This window comes from Hyla sarda, chromosome 6, assembly GCF_029499605.1.
Source record: "Hyla sarda isolate aHylSar1 chromosome 6, aHylSar1.hap1, whole genome shotgun sequence".
NCBI classification, from domain to species: Eukaryota; Metazoa; Chordata; class Amphibia; order Anura; family Hylidae; genus Hyla; species Hyla sarda.
The window spans coordinates 112,220,826-112,241,133 of record NC_079194.1 but is presented as its reverse complement, the minus strand read 5'-3'; the positions used below and the strand labels follow the sequence as shown (position 1 = coordinate 112,241,133).

Sequence of the window (20,308 nt, the reverse complement as noted above, 5' to 3'; positions counted from 1 at the left end):
CCAGATAAGAAACCATTTTTTTTCTTCAACCCCCCTTCTCCCACACTTTTATTATGAAAGATGTGCATAGAAAGGGAACGCACACTTCTCACATTTAGTTTGCTTTGTTGAAATTAATAGCCATTCTGGGAGAATTCAAAGGTTGATTGGACCAGGCACAATGGCCCTATTAAAGCAACAGTGCATGTTGGAGTTGGAGAAAGTTTTTCCGCATATATGATCACCTCTAAGGGGCCAACTACATGTATCAAACACATTTTGATAACCTTTATCCCACTAAATTTTCAATTGACATTCAACACATTGAAAAAGGACTTTAACAGAGAAACACAACTTAGTTTAAAGGTTTATTTGTATATATCTGGAGACAGATGAGGACTACAGTATACAATTCCTCTGAAAGCACAAATGTACATATTCTGTATACGTTCAATTCTGAAAAAATGTTCTTAAATACTGTACAGCATTACCCAGCTAGCACTGCATACTCTCAAAGTGCAAAAATCTGCTGAACTTTCCCCTCAACTGCGATCAATCACTTCAGTCTTTTATCCTGGTTCGACCACCAGAAAGGTTATCCCACTCAGTCCAATCTTTTCTATTGCAGGACCAGTGGTAATAACCCAGGGTCAGAAACTCCAGACCGTATTGCATAACCCCTGGAAGATCGGGGTGCAGCTAGTTTATCAGAGATGCAAATAGCAGGCGTGTTCCAATAACTAAGTAGATGCTGGGCACAGGGAAGAGGAAAATGGGAGTTCAAAGCTTTACCCTGTCTTTTAAAAATGGTAGGGGGGCGCCCCCATTCTGTATGGAATGGAACAGCATGGTCTTTGCTCAGATGTGAGAGGGCAGGTTCTGAATAGGTGCGGAAGGTGGCAGTGGACGGGGCTTGATCTCGCGGGACTTCATGTAGGAAAGGAACTGCTCTGGGATCTCGGCTAAGACATCCTTGGCAAGCCGAGCCATGCTGAGAACTTGGTTTCCAGAACGATCCACATAGTCTCGGAATGGCACAAACTGTAGAGGGAAACAAATGTACAGTGAGAGGGTGAAGGCTCAGGATTTGGAAGATCAAAATAAGGAGTTTTCAATTTGTGGTGTTGTCCATATCATCCACCAAAATTCTTCCTGTAGTTTTGCTGCATTATATATCCCTGTAACAAGAACTAAAACAACAGAAGCAGGTGCAAGCCAGTCTTCACCGCTAACGTAAAATTATTACTGAGGGTGGGGAAGTAGGAGCAGAAAATGCCTTATTTGCCCTCCATGTAATTTTGTCTGTTTTGTTCCATCAGTTTACCATTGCTATCTGATGGTCCATTGCAAAGAGAAACTAGCACAGCAATCATGGATTCTGTAAAAATGTAATTATCAATTTAACCACAGCCAGTTGGCATTGGCCATCAGATACCAGAATTACATAAACCCCACATACTGTACTAGGATGAGGGGGGAGCACATATCATTTACACTATCTATTTACCCATTGTAACCTATGGGCTGGCCAAGTTAACAGTACAATGAATCAATTGAATCATCATGCTCATGTTTCCTGTTATCAGCCATTTTAGGCTTCAAAGAGATGGCTGACAGGAAATATGAAAAATATCTTCCCCATGATCACTTATATTATCTCATATAGTGCAACTCAATACTTATGAGATGAAAAAATATATTATTGATACCTTGTTTTCCCTGTATATGACCAATAAGATGATCCTGAATACACACTAGCAAGTAATAATACAAATCTTATAAAAGCAAACTTGTAAACTGTTATTTTAAATCTACCATTATGTGTATACACACAGACCTATACATGTCCATGGATACAGACTACAAAAAACACTCTGTGTTCTACTAAACACTGTGTGGACTACATGGGGTTTATTTCCAGTCTGAAAACACGGAGACAATGGGTCTGCTTAGGAGTTATAGATACAAAACAATTGACATTTTTTCACTCAAGAAAACATAAAAAAATGGTAACAGAAGCATACATTGTATATAATACTGTACCTGCACTATGTCTCTTTCTGCAAATCGACCTCTGGAGGAAACTCGGACCTCATCTCCATCCAGTTCTTCCATTGCTGTGGACAACAATAAGACAAGTAAGTGTCACTAAAGCTTTAAACCATCTTCCAAGAGCATTATATCAAGTAGATATTTGATCTCTGACTTTTTGGAGGTAGTTTTCCCTTCAAGTCTCCAATAAGAAGTCTTAGAACATGACTTGGGATTGAAGCCAAGCTAAACTATCCAGATGGACAGGCTACCCATCTGTAAATAGCTGTTTTGGGGATTGTTGCTCCGTGTTTCTCTTAAACCACTTCTATGGTCAAAGGTCAACTGACAGGAAATCCTGTTGGCCACTGGATGACATACATAGGGACTATAACTGATATATGATTATAGCCCAAACAGCCAATAGTAAGCCATCTGGTCAGCTGTATACCACTAATGCCCAACTGGTGTCTCCAGGGCTCCATTACCTGATCAAAGCTCATGGTTGCATAGAGGATATCATCTCTGTTTGGTTCCTACAGTCAATAAGGCAAGGTTTATATACTCAAACAGTGTATACAGTGCCCTGTTTTTTACATACATTTCTGGATGTTTTAAGTACTATATATAAACCAAATAGCATTTTAGGTGCGGTGTCCCTTTAATAAACTGTTTCTTGCAGCCTCAGTTAATACTAACTAAAAACAAAAAATAAATTGTATATATCAGTAAATGCGAAACAAGACAGGTCATTTCTATAGTAACAGTCTGAAAACCTGCATGGTGGTTATTCCGCTATAGATTTTCTCTCACAGAGGGGGATCTGCTGCCAGGCGACAATGTACAGACTGCAAGCCAATGCGATGTATAGCTTTCCTCGAAAAATTCAATGTTCACAGGATTTGTTTATTGCAGATGCACATTATAACAGGATACATAGAAGTCTCACAGCTGACAATGCATATCAGGGCAAAAACCAACCCATGAGGTAGAAAGAGCTGCTTGTAGAGCTCAGAGACAAAATTGTTTGGAGAACCAAACTTAAAAAGGGTACAAAAAATATTCTGCTTCACTGAAAGCTCCCAAGAGAACAGTGGTCCCCATAACTCTTAAATGGGGGGGGGGGGTGTATTGTCTGGGGCATGGAAGTTGGTCAGGGTTGAAGGAAAGCTTAGTGGAGCAAAGTACGGAGATAATCGTGATAAAAACTTGACCCAAAGTCCTCTGGGAAGAAGGTCCCTAAGCACACAACCAAAACAACATAGAAGTAACTTAGAGACAACTCTGTGAATGTTTTTAAGTGGCCCAGCCAGAGTTCTGACTTGAACCCAATCAAACATTTTTGGAGAGACCTGAAAATGGCTTCCACCAACGATCTCCATCCAACCTGACAGTGTGTAAACCTTGTGGCATCATCCCCAAGAAAACTGGAGGCTGTAAAAAGGTGTTTTAACTAAGTACTGAGTAAAGGGTCTGAATACATATGTCAATGCAATATTTTAGTTTTTCCTTTTCAATACACTGGCAAAGATTTCTAAGAAGTCTGTTTTTAGTTTGTCATTATGGGGTATTGAGTGCAGAATGATGGGGAAAACTTGAATTATTTTATTTCATCACAAGGCCGCAACAAAGCAAAATGTGAAAAAGTTAAGGGGTCTGAATGCAGAAACACATCGGGAAAGTGTCTACTTCCCTCCATCACAAGCTGGGGCTGGGTTGGCAGTAGTGGGGCTATTCGACCACTAATTTGTTCCCTCTATGAGCACTGGTGTTGTGGAGGTGGTGGTCGTCACCTTGCGCTACTCTATTTTAATTTAGGAAATCATTCTATTCAGGTGGTCATGAAGTGGTAATGGGGTTTGCTCATTTTTGTCAAACTTAGGGTATGTTCACACATATTTTTGCTGCAGATCTGCTGCAGATTTGCCGCTGCAGATTTTGCTGCCCATTGACTTCAATGGGCAGAAAAATCTGCTGACTCAGATCTACAGCAGAAAATATGCACCTGTGAACGCACCCTTACAGTGATGGTGACGTTACTGTCACTAAACAAACACAATTGGCTAACAGGCAATTGCGTAAACTGGATCCTATGATATTAGTTTTGTAATAATGCTTAAAAGCAAATTTCCTTGTAAAACATGTGGATGTGTAGCCATGTCTGATATTTTAGGTAATACTTCAATACGATACAACAACTCAGTATCCAGACTATACCACCATGATGCCAAAATAATACAGGAAAGCATTATTCAAACAATGCTACCATATAACTGACCTAACACTTTTATATACAATACTGTATTTTCAACACAATATTGCAATTCAGAGATAAAAAAAATACTGCCATTCAGTGTCCAAATATTACCGTCATACAATGCACATATAATGAAGGGGTGAGAGGCCTTTTACACTGGTTATTGGCCAAATGACCTTTTGTCCGTCATTGCATCGTATGGTATACTTAACTGGTGGTATAAGGATATAACTGGTGGTATAAGGGGATAACAGATATGTTCCAGAGCACACTCCCACAATGCTTTTCGGATCTAGCTCTTTGGTGGTTCCACTTAGGAATCAGGAGCCCTGGGCAATTGGCAATTAAAAACCGTCTTTGGTTACTTTGCCAGTCATAATTCCCCTTATAACAGGCAGGATTCAACCATGGAAATTGGAAGAAGTCTGAAACAAAAGCATGACTTTTTTAAGTTTTAAAGGGGTACTCCGGTGGAATAAAAATAAAAAAATCAACTGGTACCAGACAGATTTGTAAATTACTTCTATTAAAAATCTTTAACCTTTCAGTACTTATCAGCTGCTGTATGTTCCATAGGAAGTTCTTTTCTTCTTGAATTCGTTTTTTGTCTGACCACAGTGCTCTCTGATGACACCTCTGTCTGTGTCAGGAACTGTCCAGAGCAGGAGAGGTTTGTTTTGGGGATTTGCTCCTACTCTGGACAGTTCCTGACATGGACAGATGTCTCAGCAGAGAGCACTATGGTCAAACAGAAAAGAAATTCAAAAAGAAAAGAACTTCCTGTGGAACATACAGCACCTGATAAGTACTGGAAGGATTAAGATTTTTTAATAGAAGTAATTTACAAATCTGTTTAATTTTCTGGCACCAGTTGATTTGAAAAAAAAAAAAAAAAAAAAATCCACCGGAGTGCCCCTTTAATCCATTCAGAGGAGAACTTGCTGATGTGTTTTAGAACATTGTCCTGCTGCAGAACCCAAGTGCACCTCAGCTTGAGGTCACAAACTGATGGCGGGACATTCTCTTGGTTCATGGGTCCATCAAACACAGCACTTATTTGCAGCCCCAGACCATTGTACTACCTCCACCACATTTTACTGTTGGTATGATGTTCTTTTTCTGGAATGCTGTGTTACTTTTATGCCAGATGTAACAGAATGCACACCTTTCAACTGTTCGTCAGTCCACAGAATATTTTTCCAAAAGTCAAGTGGATCATCAAGATAAAGTGCCAGGCCTTTATGTTCTTTTTGGGCAGCAGTGGTGTTCCCTTGGATGCCATTTTTGCCCAGTACCTTATGGTCATAAACTCTGATCTTAACAAGTGATGCCTTTTAGATGTTTTTGTGAGTTCTTTTGTGATTTTTTGGATGAGTCTTCACTCCAGGGAAGATTTACCACCGTTCCAAATTTTCTCCATTTGTGCGTAATGGTTCTCACCGTGGTTCGCTGGAGTCCCAAAGATTTAGAAGTGGGTTTGTAACCCTTTCTAAATGGATAGATTTAAATTACTTTGTTTTTCATCTGTTCCAGAATTTCTTTTTATCATGGAATGATGCCTTGCTGTGTTGAGATCTTTTGGCCTAATTAGGTTTAAACATCTGAAACATTTAAGTGTGACAAATGTGCAGAAAAATAAGAAATCAGGGAAGGGGCAAATACGTTTTCACAGCACTGTATGTGATGAAGTAAACTATGTGATCCAAGCCTTTCTGTTTTGCACCCCTCTGCACTAGGGCTGAGTAAATCATGGGAATATCTAAATTCATAAGATCTTAATAAAAGGTTTTCTTCATAATAAAGGAAGAAGTGAGATTAATATTGTACCAGCACAGAGAGCGGGCTGGCTGTGGGGAGAGAGACGTTCATACTTGTTGTGTACATATATAATGCAGTGCGATGAAGACACATGATGTGACTTAGGCCTAGTCCCTAACATTGGCGGCTTTGACGTTTCAATTATGTAAATGTTCCTCCTATGGGAACAATTAACAGAGGAAACAGATGAGTCAGCCCTTTCTCACATGCCGGCCAGCCTGGAGCATAACATCGGGATCATATTTTGTGCTTTTGGTTTTCTTATAATTCCCATACTATTTATTTTATGCATGAAAAGGCCAGAAGTAAATACAATAAGTTGTATATGGCAATGATTGAAGCTGTATGAGAATACATAATGAGGGAGCCTGTTGTATGGTGTATTGAGACAGTTCCCACAATTCCATGTACTACAGGTGAACTTTTAACACTTTTCAAAGCCCAGTGAGGTTTGGGCTTTGCCTAGACCATTCTAAGACATTTTTCCCCTCTCCCCTCCAGTATAGCCTTAGCCATATGTTTAGGGTCATTGGGGGAGATTTATCAAAACCTGTTTAGAGGAATACTGGTGCAGTTGTCATAGCAACCAATCAGATTGATAATCTTATTTTTCATAGGTCTTTTTAAAAAATTATGAAAAAAATATTACCCTATGTGGAATAGACGGTTTATAGTCTTCCTGTATCGACCCTGTATCTTTGGGTCTCCTTTAGTGCCCACACTGGTTAATGCCCTTACTGCCCACTCTGAATTATGGTGGGCATCTCATGTCAGGTTTGTATATATGCCATATTCTTTCCATTTGGTTATAGTGGATTTAAGGGTGCTCCATGAAATGTTCAATGTATGGGAATTTTTTTTACAACCCAGTACTGATCCCTTCTTCACAACGTTGTCTCTTTTCTGTATGTGACATTTAAAGTTACTTGGTTGGACAGGACATTATTTAGGAGTTTTGTAGCAGAGGGACCAGATATATATATCCTCAGAACTTTTCAGTTTTTATTTATTTACATAAAAGGGATTCCTTTTTTTTATTCCGCTGTAACAATATGAACTATTTTATTAGGTCTATTACACCAAATTAAAATAGGAAAAACACCAAGAGGGGAGGAAAACTTTCTCAAGGCACGGTAAGGGGTGACATGATGACATATCCCATCCATTGGTAGACGACACAAGTGGCATATAGCCCTAACACTTACATTAATATAACTATATAGTACACTGTTATCCACTGGAGGTTCTCAAATGTGAAGCAGTTGGGGTTTATCTATCTAAAATCTATTTATAAGCACAATTTTGTTTTCTGTATGATACGTGCAGTTCTTGTAAACAATTCACATTGGCAAGCTTTTCAGTATGCATAGTTGTACTCTTACATTTGCGCACTCCGCCACATTGACACTTACAATCTTTAAAAACCTGTAATTTTCTTCAAATACTTTATCTGAAATTTATGGTTAAGCAAATTCTAAAATCAAGTCAGGATCACAAATATGTTATTTACCTCCTAATTTGTGAGTGAACCGCAGGAATCTGGGTCAGTGCCTGATGCTGAATACACAATTGTGCGGTGACTGATTCAATTTAAAAATAAATGATGTAACTTTCCTGCATCTTCTTTCATACTGCAGATAAGACTACATATACACATGTACGCTCCCATGTCTGAGAAGAAGGTTCAGGTGCTGGAGGAAGCCACAGACTGAGATTTCTAGGGTTTTACAACAAATGTTGTATTATACTGTTGGAATAATTACTGGTATGCCAAGGTTCATACCAGGGTCTAAAAAGACCCCTGGATTCAACATTTCTTTTTAGGTTCTTGTTTAGTTATTTTTATTTTTTTAAAGAAAGGATAATAATGCCATTAAAGGGGTATTGCAACAACATTTCTCCCTCTCTACTGGACTCAATTTCTACATTTCCTAGGGATTATATCTGATCACTAAGGGTTAGAGAAGCCATAATGGGTTACTATTATAAACGCTTTAAATAGCAGTCCTAATATGCCAAACAAGTACAGTGATCTCTCAACTTACAATGGCCTCAACATACAATAGTTTCAACATACAATGGTCTTTTCTGGACCATTGTAACTTGAAACCATACACCAATGGCTGGAAGAACCGACCAATTAGAATGGACATGCACCGGTAAAACACCTGTATTACTGAAGTGTATGCACTGAATTCCTCTCTGGTAGTACCCTGTACAGTACAGGGAGGTTCTGTACTCTTTACCTGTGCCACAGTTAGCTGCTCCTTTGGACACCAGGTAAGGGCGGCTCCATGTTATGATTTTTATGATTGCATGTACTGTACAGGACCCTGAAGAAGCTCCTTTCCTCTACATAGACAGTGATTCACAGCTCCCAGCAGATTTTTCTTACTTTAATATGTAAGGACTTTCTTTATCAATACTAGTTATCTACTTATTTTAGTTTAATCCTCACTTTTTCCTATTTTTGAATGACATTTTTGAGGGTTCCAGAACCAATTACCAGGTTTCCATAGAGTTATGGTCTCAAAATACAATGGTTTCAACATACAATGGTCATCCTGGAACCAATTAATATTGTAACTTGAGGGACCACTGTAGTGCTTTACAGTTCTTATATATTAATGGTGCCATACTGTGCTTACATAGAGGTTCAATATAGTGGCATAAAATATTGCCATGTAGTGCTTGTTTACGACTGCCTTACAGTGCTTGTTTATTGTTTATTACAGTGCCTATCTAATACTTCATTGTATTGTCTGCTTGATAATAATATATCCTAATAATATATCCACCAATACCAACCGCTTTACCCCTAGATATGGAGCACTGCAGACCCTAAGCACTTCTGAAATTTTGGTAATATACCCTATTACCATGTGGGGACATCCTTAGCACCACTTATTTTCTTTCCTATTGCCAGTTGTCTCCTAGAACAAACTTGTTTTACTGAATGTCCTGCATAATCTTTCCCTTTGCTATTACTTTAAATGTGTCCTCCTCTCCCCCTGCCGCTTTGTCCTGCTCTTGCTGCAGGCCAGAAGTAACCTGTAGCCATGAGGCCTAGTGACACACTCTGGCAGAGCTGACAAATGAGGTTAAAGTTACCCCTTTGATTTTTGTGTTAAAATGTTGAACTTAGAATCTCATTCTGATAGGAAATGACTTGTATAAAAGCATCTGATGCCCTTGGAGGTTTAATAACTCCCGTACACTGATGTCTGTAAATCTTCTTTGTACTGTAAATGTGATATATTTGGCGATCCTCTTTCATTAGACTTTATCTGGGGCCTACAGAAATCCATCTTAATCCTTTCTTTCTGTTCTCAAAGCAGAAGGGAAAAAGGTAAAGAAATGTAATATTTCAAAATGATCAAATCTGAATTAAACTCTTCAAGATACCTTGTATATAGCTGGAAGGGTTAAAAAAAAAAGTTTATTGTCAGACAAATCAGAATTTACTCCTTAAGACTTTCAAATAAAGAGTTGTGCTGCTGCTTGGCAACTTGCAACCTCCCAAGTATGTGACAATGACAAGTCTCCATGATACAGTGAGAGGTTGGGCATATGTATGATCTTGTTGGGTTTTATCATACCAATACTGTATCATTCTTATACGACTTGACAACGTTTATACCAGCTATTAGTTGGCTTACATATGACAAAAAAACTGCACCAAAATTTTGGTGCACAGAGTTGCACTTTAAACCATGTACCTTCTTGTCAAGCAATACCGCATTTTTCTATGGGCCACTGTGTATAATAAATGTGTGATTGCTCATGCGTCACAATTCAGGAACAGCAGCCATAGTAAGTCAGGACCATTGGTTCCCTATGTGACGGGTGCTACATGTAACATATGGAAGGCAAAGGCCTACTTTGTTTACCTTTGTTGGTCACTTAAACACCATGTCAAAATGGGAATACAGCCAAAACTGATCTTCTAAAGTGATAGATACACAAGGACTTCATGAGCAAAGAGCAGAAGCAATTATTAGAAAGAGAATCCCAAACAGCTATAGTAAATGAATTGCTCTTAGGCCCCAATTTGCAAGGGGGATCAAAAGTTACAAAACTGATGCAGAGGGCTTTCAAAGTAGAAACGTATACTTTACTGTGGAGTAGGTGCTTAGACCACGACCATATAGGAGTCCAGAGGCTGTAGTCGCACCTAGATCTTGGGGCAGTAGGAAACCCAGTGGCGTCTTGTTAATGATTTTGTATCAGGGAACACTTTTAAGATATGATTCTGGATACAAAGCATTTCAGGGTTGTTATCTCCCCAGACTTCCTTAAAGGCGTACTCTGCTGCTCAGTGTTTAAAACAAACTGTTCCGAATGCTGGAGCCGGCACCCGGAGTTTGTGATGTCATAGTCCCGCCCCCTCAATGCAAGTCTATGGGAGGGTGGCATGACGGCCTGAGGGGCGGGGGTATGACGTCACGAGCTCCCAGCTCCAGCGTTCAGAACAGTTTGTTCCAAACGCTGAGCAGCGGAGTACCCCTTTAAAAAATTTAATGATCAGCTTGGCCAAGTGTGCCTATTTTTTTCAGTGTGGCACATCCGATAGTTTTGCCATGTTGAAAGTTAAAGTGCCCAATCCTTGTTTTCCTTTTTACGACCAAGGTCAGAGGGGAGTACTCATATGCATTAGATGTCATTGGAGTCATATTTACACTCATTGGGGGACATGTATCAAAGATTTTACCCCTGTTTTGTGTGTATTTTTTTGCGCAAGTCTTTTTTTTGCGTATTTTTTTGCGCAAGTCTTTTTTTTGCGCATTTTTTTGCGCACGTTTTGGTAGAGCATGTCCTCCAGATGTGGCCGAATCAGGGTACCTTGGAGTGACATCTATAGTACGCATGGATTTATTAACTGCGTCCTTTTTTTTTTATCACCCAAAATTTTGCTGCAAGAGCTGTTTTTTTGTGAAAATATAAGCCATCTTGGACTTAACGTAGCAAGATGCTCTATATCATCGATTCTATTTTCCAAAGAGGGGATTGAGGAGATTACTATATTTACCCGCAATTTATGAAGCTCATTGCACTTGATTGATAAATTTAGCGCTTCTGCGCATAATTTAGAATTCGGGAAAAGGGGTAAAATGCTTCTACCATACACAAATAATCATACATGTCCCCCATTGGGCTCCAAAATCTGTGGTATCAAATGAGATAAGGTGGCCATGCGTGAAGACAAATTCCGGTATAACAAGGAAAGCACCAATATACAGGTGTATGTGTAATAGTCAAGGTAGGAAGTGCTCGATATATAAGATGGATGGGGATGGATGTTTGGACTTTGGTCCCATCATTTAGACAAGTGTCCACCATTATGAGCTATATCTGTGCCTAATAAGTTTATTTAGAGAGGTGTTAGGTAAAGCTTCTAGGCTCTAGTGCATGATCCATAATTGGACTCCTACACCTACTATGTGCCATTTATAATTATAGTGTCTTCTTCTTCTTATGTAGGCCTTTAGGTTCCCCCAGGATCATACTTTTGTAACTTATGCCCCTGCCTCTTTATAACAACACATTTCTTCCTCAAGTATAAGAAAGTTCAATTTTACCAAGGCTTCAATTCATTGTTAATTCTCACTGGGCATATTTTAGGAAATTCTATATTTGGCTGAAATGTGAAATCTTCCATTCTGCTGTAAATATGTATTCAGGAAAAGGCTGTCTAATTTCTTTGTACTTTGTAGATGAAATGACTTTGTAACAGGAGAGTTACAGCTGGGAATTATACTGTTATTTTCTTCTCCAGGCAAAGTGATACCTCAAGGGCAGTCTACAGCCGGATAATGTCACAAATTAACTGTTCCTCCGCTGCATCTGCTAACAAGCGATTGTGGGCTGCAACGTTGGGGAATGACATGACGGTTTGACAGCATAAGTAGCATGGCATGAAATGTCTGTTACTAAATGGATACCAGAATCCAGCGGTGTTGTCTGCAGACAGCGTAGTTTCTGATGGGTTTTTGCAAGGATGTAATGTGATTGGTTGGTGGATTTATAAAGGGGCCCTAATATTTATTTTGTTGCTATACCACACACACTGAATGGGCACATTAACCCCATTAATCCCTTCCCGCTCCAGGATGTATGCATACATCCTAGCTGCTGACATGTTCGCACAACTGTACATAGATATACGTCCTAGCCATCTCCTGCACAGCGCGATGTGCTGCACGAGATCGTCGGCGATGACCAGGCTGTCAATCTCTGGCTGGATCACACAGGCTAAATGTCAGTGTGATACTGACAGTTATACTGTGCTGCAGTACATATGTACTGCCACTGTCACGATGCCGGCTGGCAGGTAGTGGATCCTCTGTGCCAGAGAGGGATTGGCGTGGACCGTGCTAGTGGACCGGTTCTAAGCCACTACTGGTTTTCACCAGAGCCCGCCGCAAAGCGGGATGGTCTTGCTGCGGCGGTAGTGACCAGGTCGTATCCACTAGCAACGGCTCACCTCTCTGGCTGCTGAAGATGGGCGCGGTACAAGGGAGTAGGCAGAAGCAAGGTCGGACGTAGCAGAAGGTCGGGGCAGGCAGCAAGGATCGTAGTCAGGGGCAACGGCAGAAGGTCTGGAACACAGGCTAGGAACACACAAGGAACGCTTTCACTGGCACAATGGCAACAAGATCCGGCAAGGGAGTGAAGGGGAAGTGAGGTGATATAGGGAAGTGCACAGGTGATAACACTAATTGGAACCACTGCGCCAATCAGCGGCGCAGTGGCCCTTTAAATCGCAAAGACCCGGCGCGCGCGCGCCCTAGGGAGCGGGGCCGCGCGCGCCGGGACAGGACCGAGGGAGAGCGAGTCAGGTACGGGAGCCGGGGTGCGCATCGCGAGCGGGCGCTACCCGCATCGCGAATCGCACCCCGGCTGGCAGCGGAATCGCAGCGCCCCGAGTCAGAGGATCTGACCGGAGCGCTGCAGCGGGGAGAATGAAGCGAGCGCTCCGGGGAGGAGCGGGGACCCGGAGCGCTCGGCGTAACAGTACCCCCCCCTTGGGTCTCCCCCTCTTCTTAGAGCCTGAGAACCTGAGGAGCCACAACGGTAGAAAAATGTGGAATAAATTGCCTGTAATAATTGGCGAACCCCAAAAAGCGTTGGATAGCACGGAGTCCGGAGGGGCGTGGCCAATCTAAGACGGCAGAGAGTTTGTCTGGATCCATCTGTAGTCCCTGGCCAGAGACCAAATATCCTAGAAAAGGAAGAGATTGGCATTCAAACAAACATTTCTCAATTTTGGCATAGAGTTGATTGTCACGAAGTCTCTGAAGAACCATACGGACATGCTGGCGGTGTTCTTCTAGATTGGCAGAAAAAATTAGGATATCGTCCAGATATACAACAACACAGGAGTATAACAGATCACGAAAAATTTCATTAACAAAGTCTTGGAAGACGGCAGGGGCGTTGCACAGGCCAAAGGGCATGACCAGATACTCAAAGTGTCCATCTCTGGTGTTAAATGCCGTTTTCCACTCATCCCCCTCTCTGATGCGGATGAGGTTATAGGCGCCTCTTAAGTCCAATTTAGTAAAGATGTGGGCACCTTGGAGGCGATCAAAGAGTTCAGAGATGAGGGGTAAGGGGTAGCGGTTCTTAACCGTGATTTTATTAAGACCGCGGTAGTCAATGCAAGGACGTAGGGAGCCATCTTTTTTGGACACAAAGAAAAATCCGGCTCCGGCAGGAGAGGAGGATTTACGGATAAAGCCCTTTTTTAGATTCTCCTGGACGTATTCAGACATGGCAAGAGTCTCTGGGGCAGAGAGAGGATAAATTCTGCCCCGGGGTGGAGTAGTGCCCGGGAGGAGGTCGATAGGACAATCATAAGGCCTGTGAGGAGGTAGAGTCTCAGCTTGTTTTTTGCAGAAAACATCCGCGAAGTCCATATAGGCCTTAGGGAGACCGGTTACTGGAGGAACCACAGAGTTACGGCAAGGGTTACTGGGAACCGGTTTTAGACAGTTCTTGGAACAAGAGGACCCCCAACTCTTGATCTCCCCAGTGGACCAATCCAGGGTTGGGGAATGAAGTTGAAGCCAGGGAAGTCCAAGGAGAATTTCCGAGGTGCAATTGGGGAGGACCAAAAGTTCAATCCTCTCGTGATGAGATCCGATGCTCATAAGAAGGGGCTCCGTGCGGAAACGTATGGTGCAGTCCAATCTTTCATTATTTACACAATTGATGTAGAGGGGTCTGGCGAGACTGGTCACCGGGATGTTGAATCTGTTGACGAGAGAGGCCAAAATAAAATTTCCTGCAGATCCAGAGTCCAAGAAGGCCACAGTAGAGAAGGAGAAGGCAGAGGCAGACATCCGCACAGGCACAGTAAGACGTGGAGAAGCAGAGTAGACATCAAGGACTGTCTCACCTTTGTGCGGAGTCAGCGTACGTCTTTCCAGGCGGGGAGGACGGATAGGACAATCCCTCAGGAAGTGTTCGGTACTAGCACAGTACAGGCAGAGGTTCTCCATACGGCGTCGTGTCCTCTCTTGAGGTGTCAGGCGAGACCGGTCGACCTGCATAGCCTCCACGGCGGGAGGCACAGGAACAGATTGCAGGGGACCAGAGGAGAGAGGAGCCGAGGAGAAGAAACGCCTCGTGCGAACAGAGTCCATATCTTGGCGGAGTTCCTGACGCCTTTCGGAAAAACGCATGTCAATGCGAGTGGCTAGGTGAATAAGTTCATGTAGATTAGCAGGAATTTCTCGTGCGGCCAGAACATCTTTAATGTTGCTGGATAGGCCTTTTTTGAAGGTCGCGCAGAGGGCCTCATTATTCCAGGATAATTCTGAAGCAAGAGTACGGAATTGTACGGCATACTCGCCAACGGAAGAATTACCCTGGACCAGGTTCAACAGGGCAGTCTCAGCAGAAGAGGCTCGGGCAGGTTCCTCAAAGACACTTCGGATTTCCGAGAAGAAGGACTGTACAGAGGCAGTGACGGGGTCATTGCGGTCCCAGAGCGGTGTGGCCCAAGACAGGGCTTTTCCAGACAGAAGGCTGACTACGAAAGCCACCTTAGACCTTTCAGTGGGAAACAGGTCCGACATCATCTCCAGATGCAGGGAACATTGGGAAAGAAAGCCACGGCAAAACTTAGAGTCCCCATCAAATTTATCCGGCAGGGAAAGGCGTAGACCAGGAGCGGCCACTCGCTGCGGAGGAGGTGCAGGAGCTGGCGGAGGAGATGATTGCTGAAGCTGTGGTAGTAGCTGCTGTAGCATCACGGTCAGTTGAGACAGCTGTTGACCTTGTTGCGCTATCTGTTGTGACTGCTGGGCGACCACCGTGGTGAGGTCAGCGACAACTGGCAGAGGAACTTCAGCGGGATCCATGGCCGGATCTACTGTCACGATGCCGGCTGGCAGGTAGTGGATCCTCTGTGCCAGAGAGGGATTGGCGTGGACCGTGCTAGTGGACCGGTTCTAAGCCACTACTGGTTTTCACCAGAGCCCGCCGCAAAGCGGGATGGTCTTGCTGCGGCGGTAGTGACCAGGTCGTATCCACTAGCAACGGCTCACCTCTCTGGCTGCTGAAGATGGGCGCGGTACAAGGGAGTAGGCAGAAGCAAGGTCGGACGTAGCAGAAGGTCGGGGCAGGCAGCAAGGATCGTAGTCAGGGGCAACGGCAGAAGGTCTGGAACACAGGCTAGGAACACACAAGGAACGCTTTCACTGGCACAATGGCAACAAGATCCGGCAAGGGAGTGAAGGGGAAGTGAGGTGATATAGGGAAGTGCACAGGTGATAACACTAATTGGAACCACTGCGCCAATCAGCGGCGCAGTGGCCCTTTAAATCGCAAAGACCCGGCGCGCGCGCGCCCTAGGGAGCGGGGCCGCGCGCGCCGGGACAGGACCGAGGGAGAGCGAGTCAGGTACGGGAGCCGGGGTGCGCATCGCGAGCGGGCGCTACCCGCATCGCGAATCGCACCCCGGCTGGCAGCGGAATCGCAGCGCCCCGAGTCAGAGGATCTGACCGGAGCGCTGCAGCGGGGAGAATGAAGCGAGCGCTCCGGGGACTGTCACGATGCCGGCTGGCAGGTAGTGGATCCTCTGTGCCAGAGAGGGATTGGCGTGGACCGTGCTAGTGGACCGGTTCTAAGCCACTACTGGTTTTCACCAGAGCCCGCCGCAAAGCGGGATGGTCTTGCTGCGGCGGTAGTGACCAGGTCGTATCCACTAGCAACGGCTCACCTCTCTGGCTGCTGAAGATGGGCGCGGTACAAGGGAGTAGGCAGAAGCAAGGTCGGACGTAGCAGAAGGTCGGGGCAGGCAGCAAGGATCGTAGTCAGGGGCAACGGCAGAAGGTCTGGAACACAGGCTAGGAACACACAAGGAACGCTTTCACTGGCACAATGGCAACAAGATCCGGCAAGGGAGTGAAGGGGAAGTGAGGTGATATAGGGAAGTGCACAGGTGATAACACTAATTGGAACCACTGCGCCAATCAGCGGCGCAGTGGCCCTTTAAATCGCAAAGACCCGGCGCGCGCGCGCCCTAGGGAGCGGGGCCGCGCGCGCCGGGACAGGACCGAGGGAGAGCGAGTCAGGTACGGGAGCCGGGGTGCGCATCGCGAGCGGGCGCTACCCGCATCGCGAATCGCACCCCGGCTGGCAGCGGAATCGCAGCGCCCCGAGTCAGAGGATCTGACCGGAGCGCTGCAGCGGGGAGAATGAAGCGAGCGCTCCGGGGAGGAGCGGGGACCCGGAGCGCTCGGCGTAACAGCCGCATAGTATAACAGGTAAAAAAATATAAAAATAAAATGTTTTTCCATAAATAAAGTGTAAACAAATAAAATAAAAGCCCCTTTCTCAATAAAACGCCCCCAGAACCTCTGCATAATAGGTAATTCCATGTAATGACAATTGAATGATAATGTTATTTATCCCGCATGGTGATAAAAAAAAAAAAAAAACAACAACAAAAAAGCACAAAAATCATTCATTTTGGTCCAAAATGTGGAATAAAACAAGATCAAAAAAGGTGACATGTATCGCGAAAATGGTACCAATAAAAAGTACAGTTAGTCCCGTAAAAAATGAGTCCTCTCACAATGGCGTCGGACAAAAAAATAAAAAAAGGTATGTCTGTCAGAACATGGCAGCACGAAAAAAGGGAAAAAAAAAAGATTTTGTTGTGAAAAGGAAAAAAGAACATAAAAAGCTAGACAACTTGGGTATCGCCATAATCGTACCGACCCACAGAATAAATATAGAATAATTTTTACTGCATAGTGAATGCCATAAAAAAATTATTTAAAAAATGCGAGAAATTTTCCAATTTTTCACAATATTTTGGAATTTTTCACAAAAAAAGGCTGCATCTATCAACAAAGGTTTGCCACTAATATAAAGTACAATATGTCACAAATAACTATTCTCAGAATCCCTTTGCTCAGTAAAAGCATGTCAAAGTTATTACAACTTAAAGAGACACATGCCAGATTTTAAAAACAAAAAAAAAGAAAAGAAAACAAGGCATCCTTAAGGGGTTAAACCCTGTTCATGTGTTAGGTATGACTTGGAGCCATCATAAAATCTGTCAACAATTTGCATCCTAGGCGTAAATAAGTTTACATGCAATGGAAAATGGGAATGGAAAATTTTGCCCCATTGAATGACACTAATCCTCATGTGCATCTGAGGGGCAAAAATTCGCGAATCCGTTATACAAGGGTCAGTCTCTGATTTCTGATGCGGAAATACGTGTCATATTTAAACACAACGGGGAAATTTATCAAAACCTGTGAACAGGAAGAGGGGGTGCAATTGCCCATAGCAACCAATCAGAGCGCTTCTTTCATTTTTCACAGGCCTTTTTGAAAGTGAAAGTAGTAATCTAATTGGTAACTATGGGCAACTGCACCAGTCTTTATATACACAGGTTTTGATGAATCTCCCCCAACATGTGAACATATCCGTATCCGATTGGTTGCAAATGTAGAGAACTCCAGTAATCCAGTGTTTCCCAACCAGGGTGTCTCCAGCTGCTGCAAAACTACAACTCCCAGCATGCCCGGACAGCCAAAGGCTGTCCGGGCATGCTGGGAGTTGTAGTTTTGCAGCAGCTGGAGGCACCCTGGTTGGGAAACCCTTATCTAGGCTGTGAAAACTATTACTTCTGCATAGGTTGTCAGCCTCTGGGTGTAAACAAGAATGTTTCCAAACAGAAGTCTTCAAAATAATGACAAAATGTATATAAGTAGCAGAACTTTCCATTATATAACCATTGTGCTGTATATACAAAAAACAGGATCTGTCTGCTCTCCTGACATTGATACTCACGTTGTAATTTCTCTTTAAAGGGATTGTCCGGTAAAAGACAATATCAGGGGTCCGAGTGCTGGGACCCCTCGCAATCTCCTGAGCGGGGCCCCTGCTTTAAGAGAGAGAGCAAGTGCTGCAGACTGCCATCCGCAGCATGAGTTCTCTCTGAGGCCGGGACACTGTTCTCGAGATTGTGAGGGGCCCCATCGGTCAGACCCCCCCCCCCCGCAGTCAGACACATGCGCTATCCTGTGGATAGGGGATAAGTGTTCCTTGACCTAAGTACCCCTTTAATCCATCCTGGAAATGTATAAATTGAATGACAACTGGAAAATACCATTCCCCTTCTCTAAGGCATGGACAGTATCATGCACCTTTGACAATTTATATCCAAGCAGAATAAGGGTATGTTCACACGGCGTAATGTCCATGCGGAATTCTGCCGGAATATTCCTCATCGACATTCTGTTGCAGCAGCGTCCCATTGATTTCAATATCCAGATTCCTGGGTCCACAGAAAGAATAGACTTGTCTAATCTTTCTACGGATTCCGCTTGGAAATGCACTGCCATCAATCGCATCTAGCACCCACCAAATTGCGCAAATGTGCAGAATGTCCATCCAGTGGACATTCTGCATATTTTTGGCCATGTAAACGTGGCCTAAAAAGTAAAGGAACAATGCAGAATTCTAAGTAAAGATACTCTAAATTTTTTTTTGGGGGGGGATGCAAGGGGTACTCCACTGGAAAACATTTTTTTTTAAATCAACTGGATCCAGAAAGTTAAACAGATTTGTAAATGACTTCTATTTAAAAATCTTAATCCTTCCAGTACTTATCAGCTGCTGTATAGTACAGAGGAAGTTCTTTTCTTTTTGAATTTCTTTTCTGTCTGACCACAGTGCTCTCTGCTGACACCTCTGTCCATGTCAGGAACTGTCCAGAGCAGGAACAAATCCCCACAGCAAACACAACCTGCTCTGGACAGTTCATAAAATGGACAGAGGTGTCAGCAGGGAGCACTATTGTCAGACAGAAAGGAAATTCAAGAAAAGAACTTCCTCTGGAGCATACAGCAGTTGATAAGTACTGGAAGGAGTTAGATTTTTAAAAATAAGTCATTTACAAATCTGTTTAACTTTCTGGCACCATTTGATTAAAAAAAAACAAAAAACTTTCCGGTAGAGTACCCCTTTAAAACAGACAGAAGAGCTGACAGGTCCATGTCGGGTTTATACGTTATTCGTGATGTATCAAAATAAAAATAGAAATACCCCCCTTAATTCGGTTGCTCCTCTCCCAGCCCCTGGCTTTAAAGTGTTGCTGGAGGGCAAATACTAGTGCTGTGCCGTTAGCACAGCGTAGGTTGCATCTTATACTATCGCCTCTACACATTGCCACTGCAGGGTAACAAGTAGTCTGAAGTCACAGCAACATCAGTCGCCATGACTATCGCCACAATGTCAGGACTGAATATATTGATTCAGCTCAATCATCATATGCAAAATGACTGCCACACTGAATAATTTCTTTAAGGATATCTCCAACTATACGGACGGGCAAGTAACAATACTAAATAGGAGGTTGTATGTAATGGTTGTGACTATTGCAGGCATATGAAATGATATAACAGATAACTTACCATCAAACTCTGCTGGGCCAACTCCTACTATAATAACGGACAATGGCAACGATGAGGCCTACAAAAAGCGTAGAAGGATTAACGAAAAATTGAGGTCATAGTAAATACTTATTTTTAATTTCAGAAGAAAGCATCAACTTATTCCATTTGTCGTAAATAATTTGTAAAGAAAATGCTGCACATCACCTCTTATCCACCCCTACTATTAAAATTAACTTCACAATTCCCTGAATTGTCAGATAAATTATAATCCAACATATCTGGGAATGGGAGGGTGCAT

General features: G+C 43.2%; 1 protein-coding gene and 1 long non-coding RNA gene across 4 annotated transcripts in view; one reads left to right on the top strand and one right to left on the bottom strand.

Annotated features, from left to right (window-relative positions):
- LOC130275958 (uncharacterized) overlaps window positions 1-20,308 on the top strand; it is a 77,191-nt gene that overhangs the window by 42,287 nt on the left and 14,596 nt on the right. The gene's annotated exons all lie outside the window — the stretch shown is intronic.
- Window positions 457-20,308, bottom strand: part of CPNE9 (copine family member 9) — a 367,100-nt gene continuing 347,248 nt past the window's right edge. For all 3 annotated transcript variants that reach the window (XM_056524690.1, XM_056524691.1, XM_056524692.1), the window contains 3 exons: window positions 20,029-20,086; window positions 2,023-2,096; window positions 457-1,020 (listed from right to left, as the gene is read on the bottom strand). In XM_056524690.1, the coding sequence (XP_056380665.1) occupies window positions 838-1,020; window positions 2,023-2,096; window positions 20,029-20,086 (315 nt within the window). In that variant the 3' untranslated portion in view covers window positions 457-837. The remainder of the gene's footprint in view (window positions 1,021-2,022; window positions 2,097-20,028; window positions 20,087-20,308) is intronic.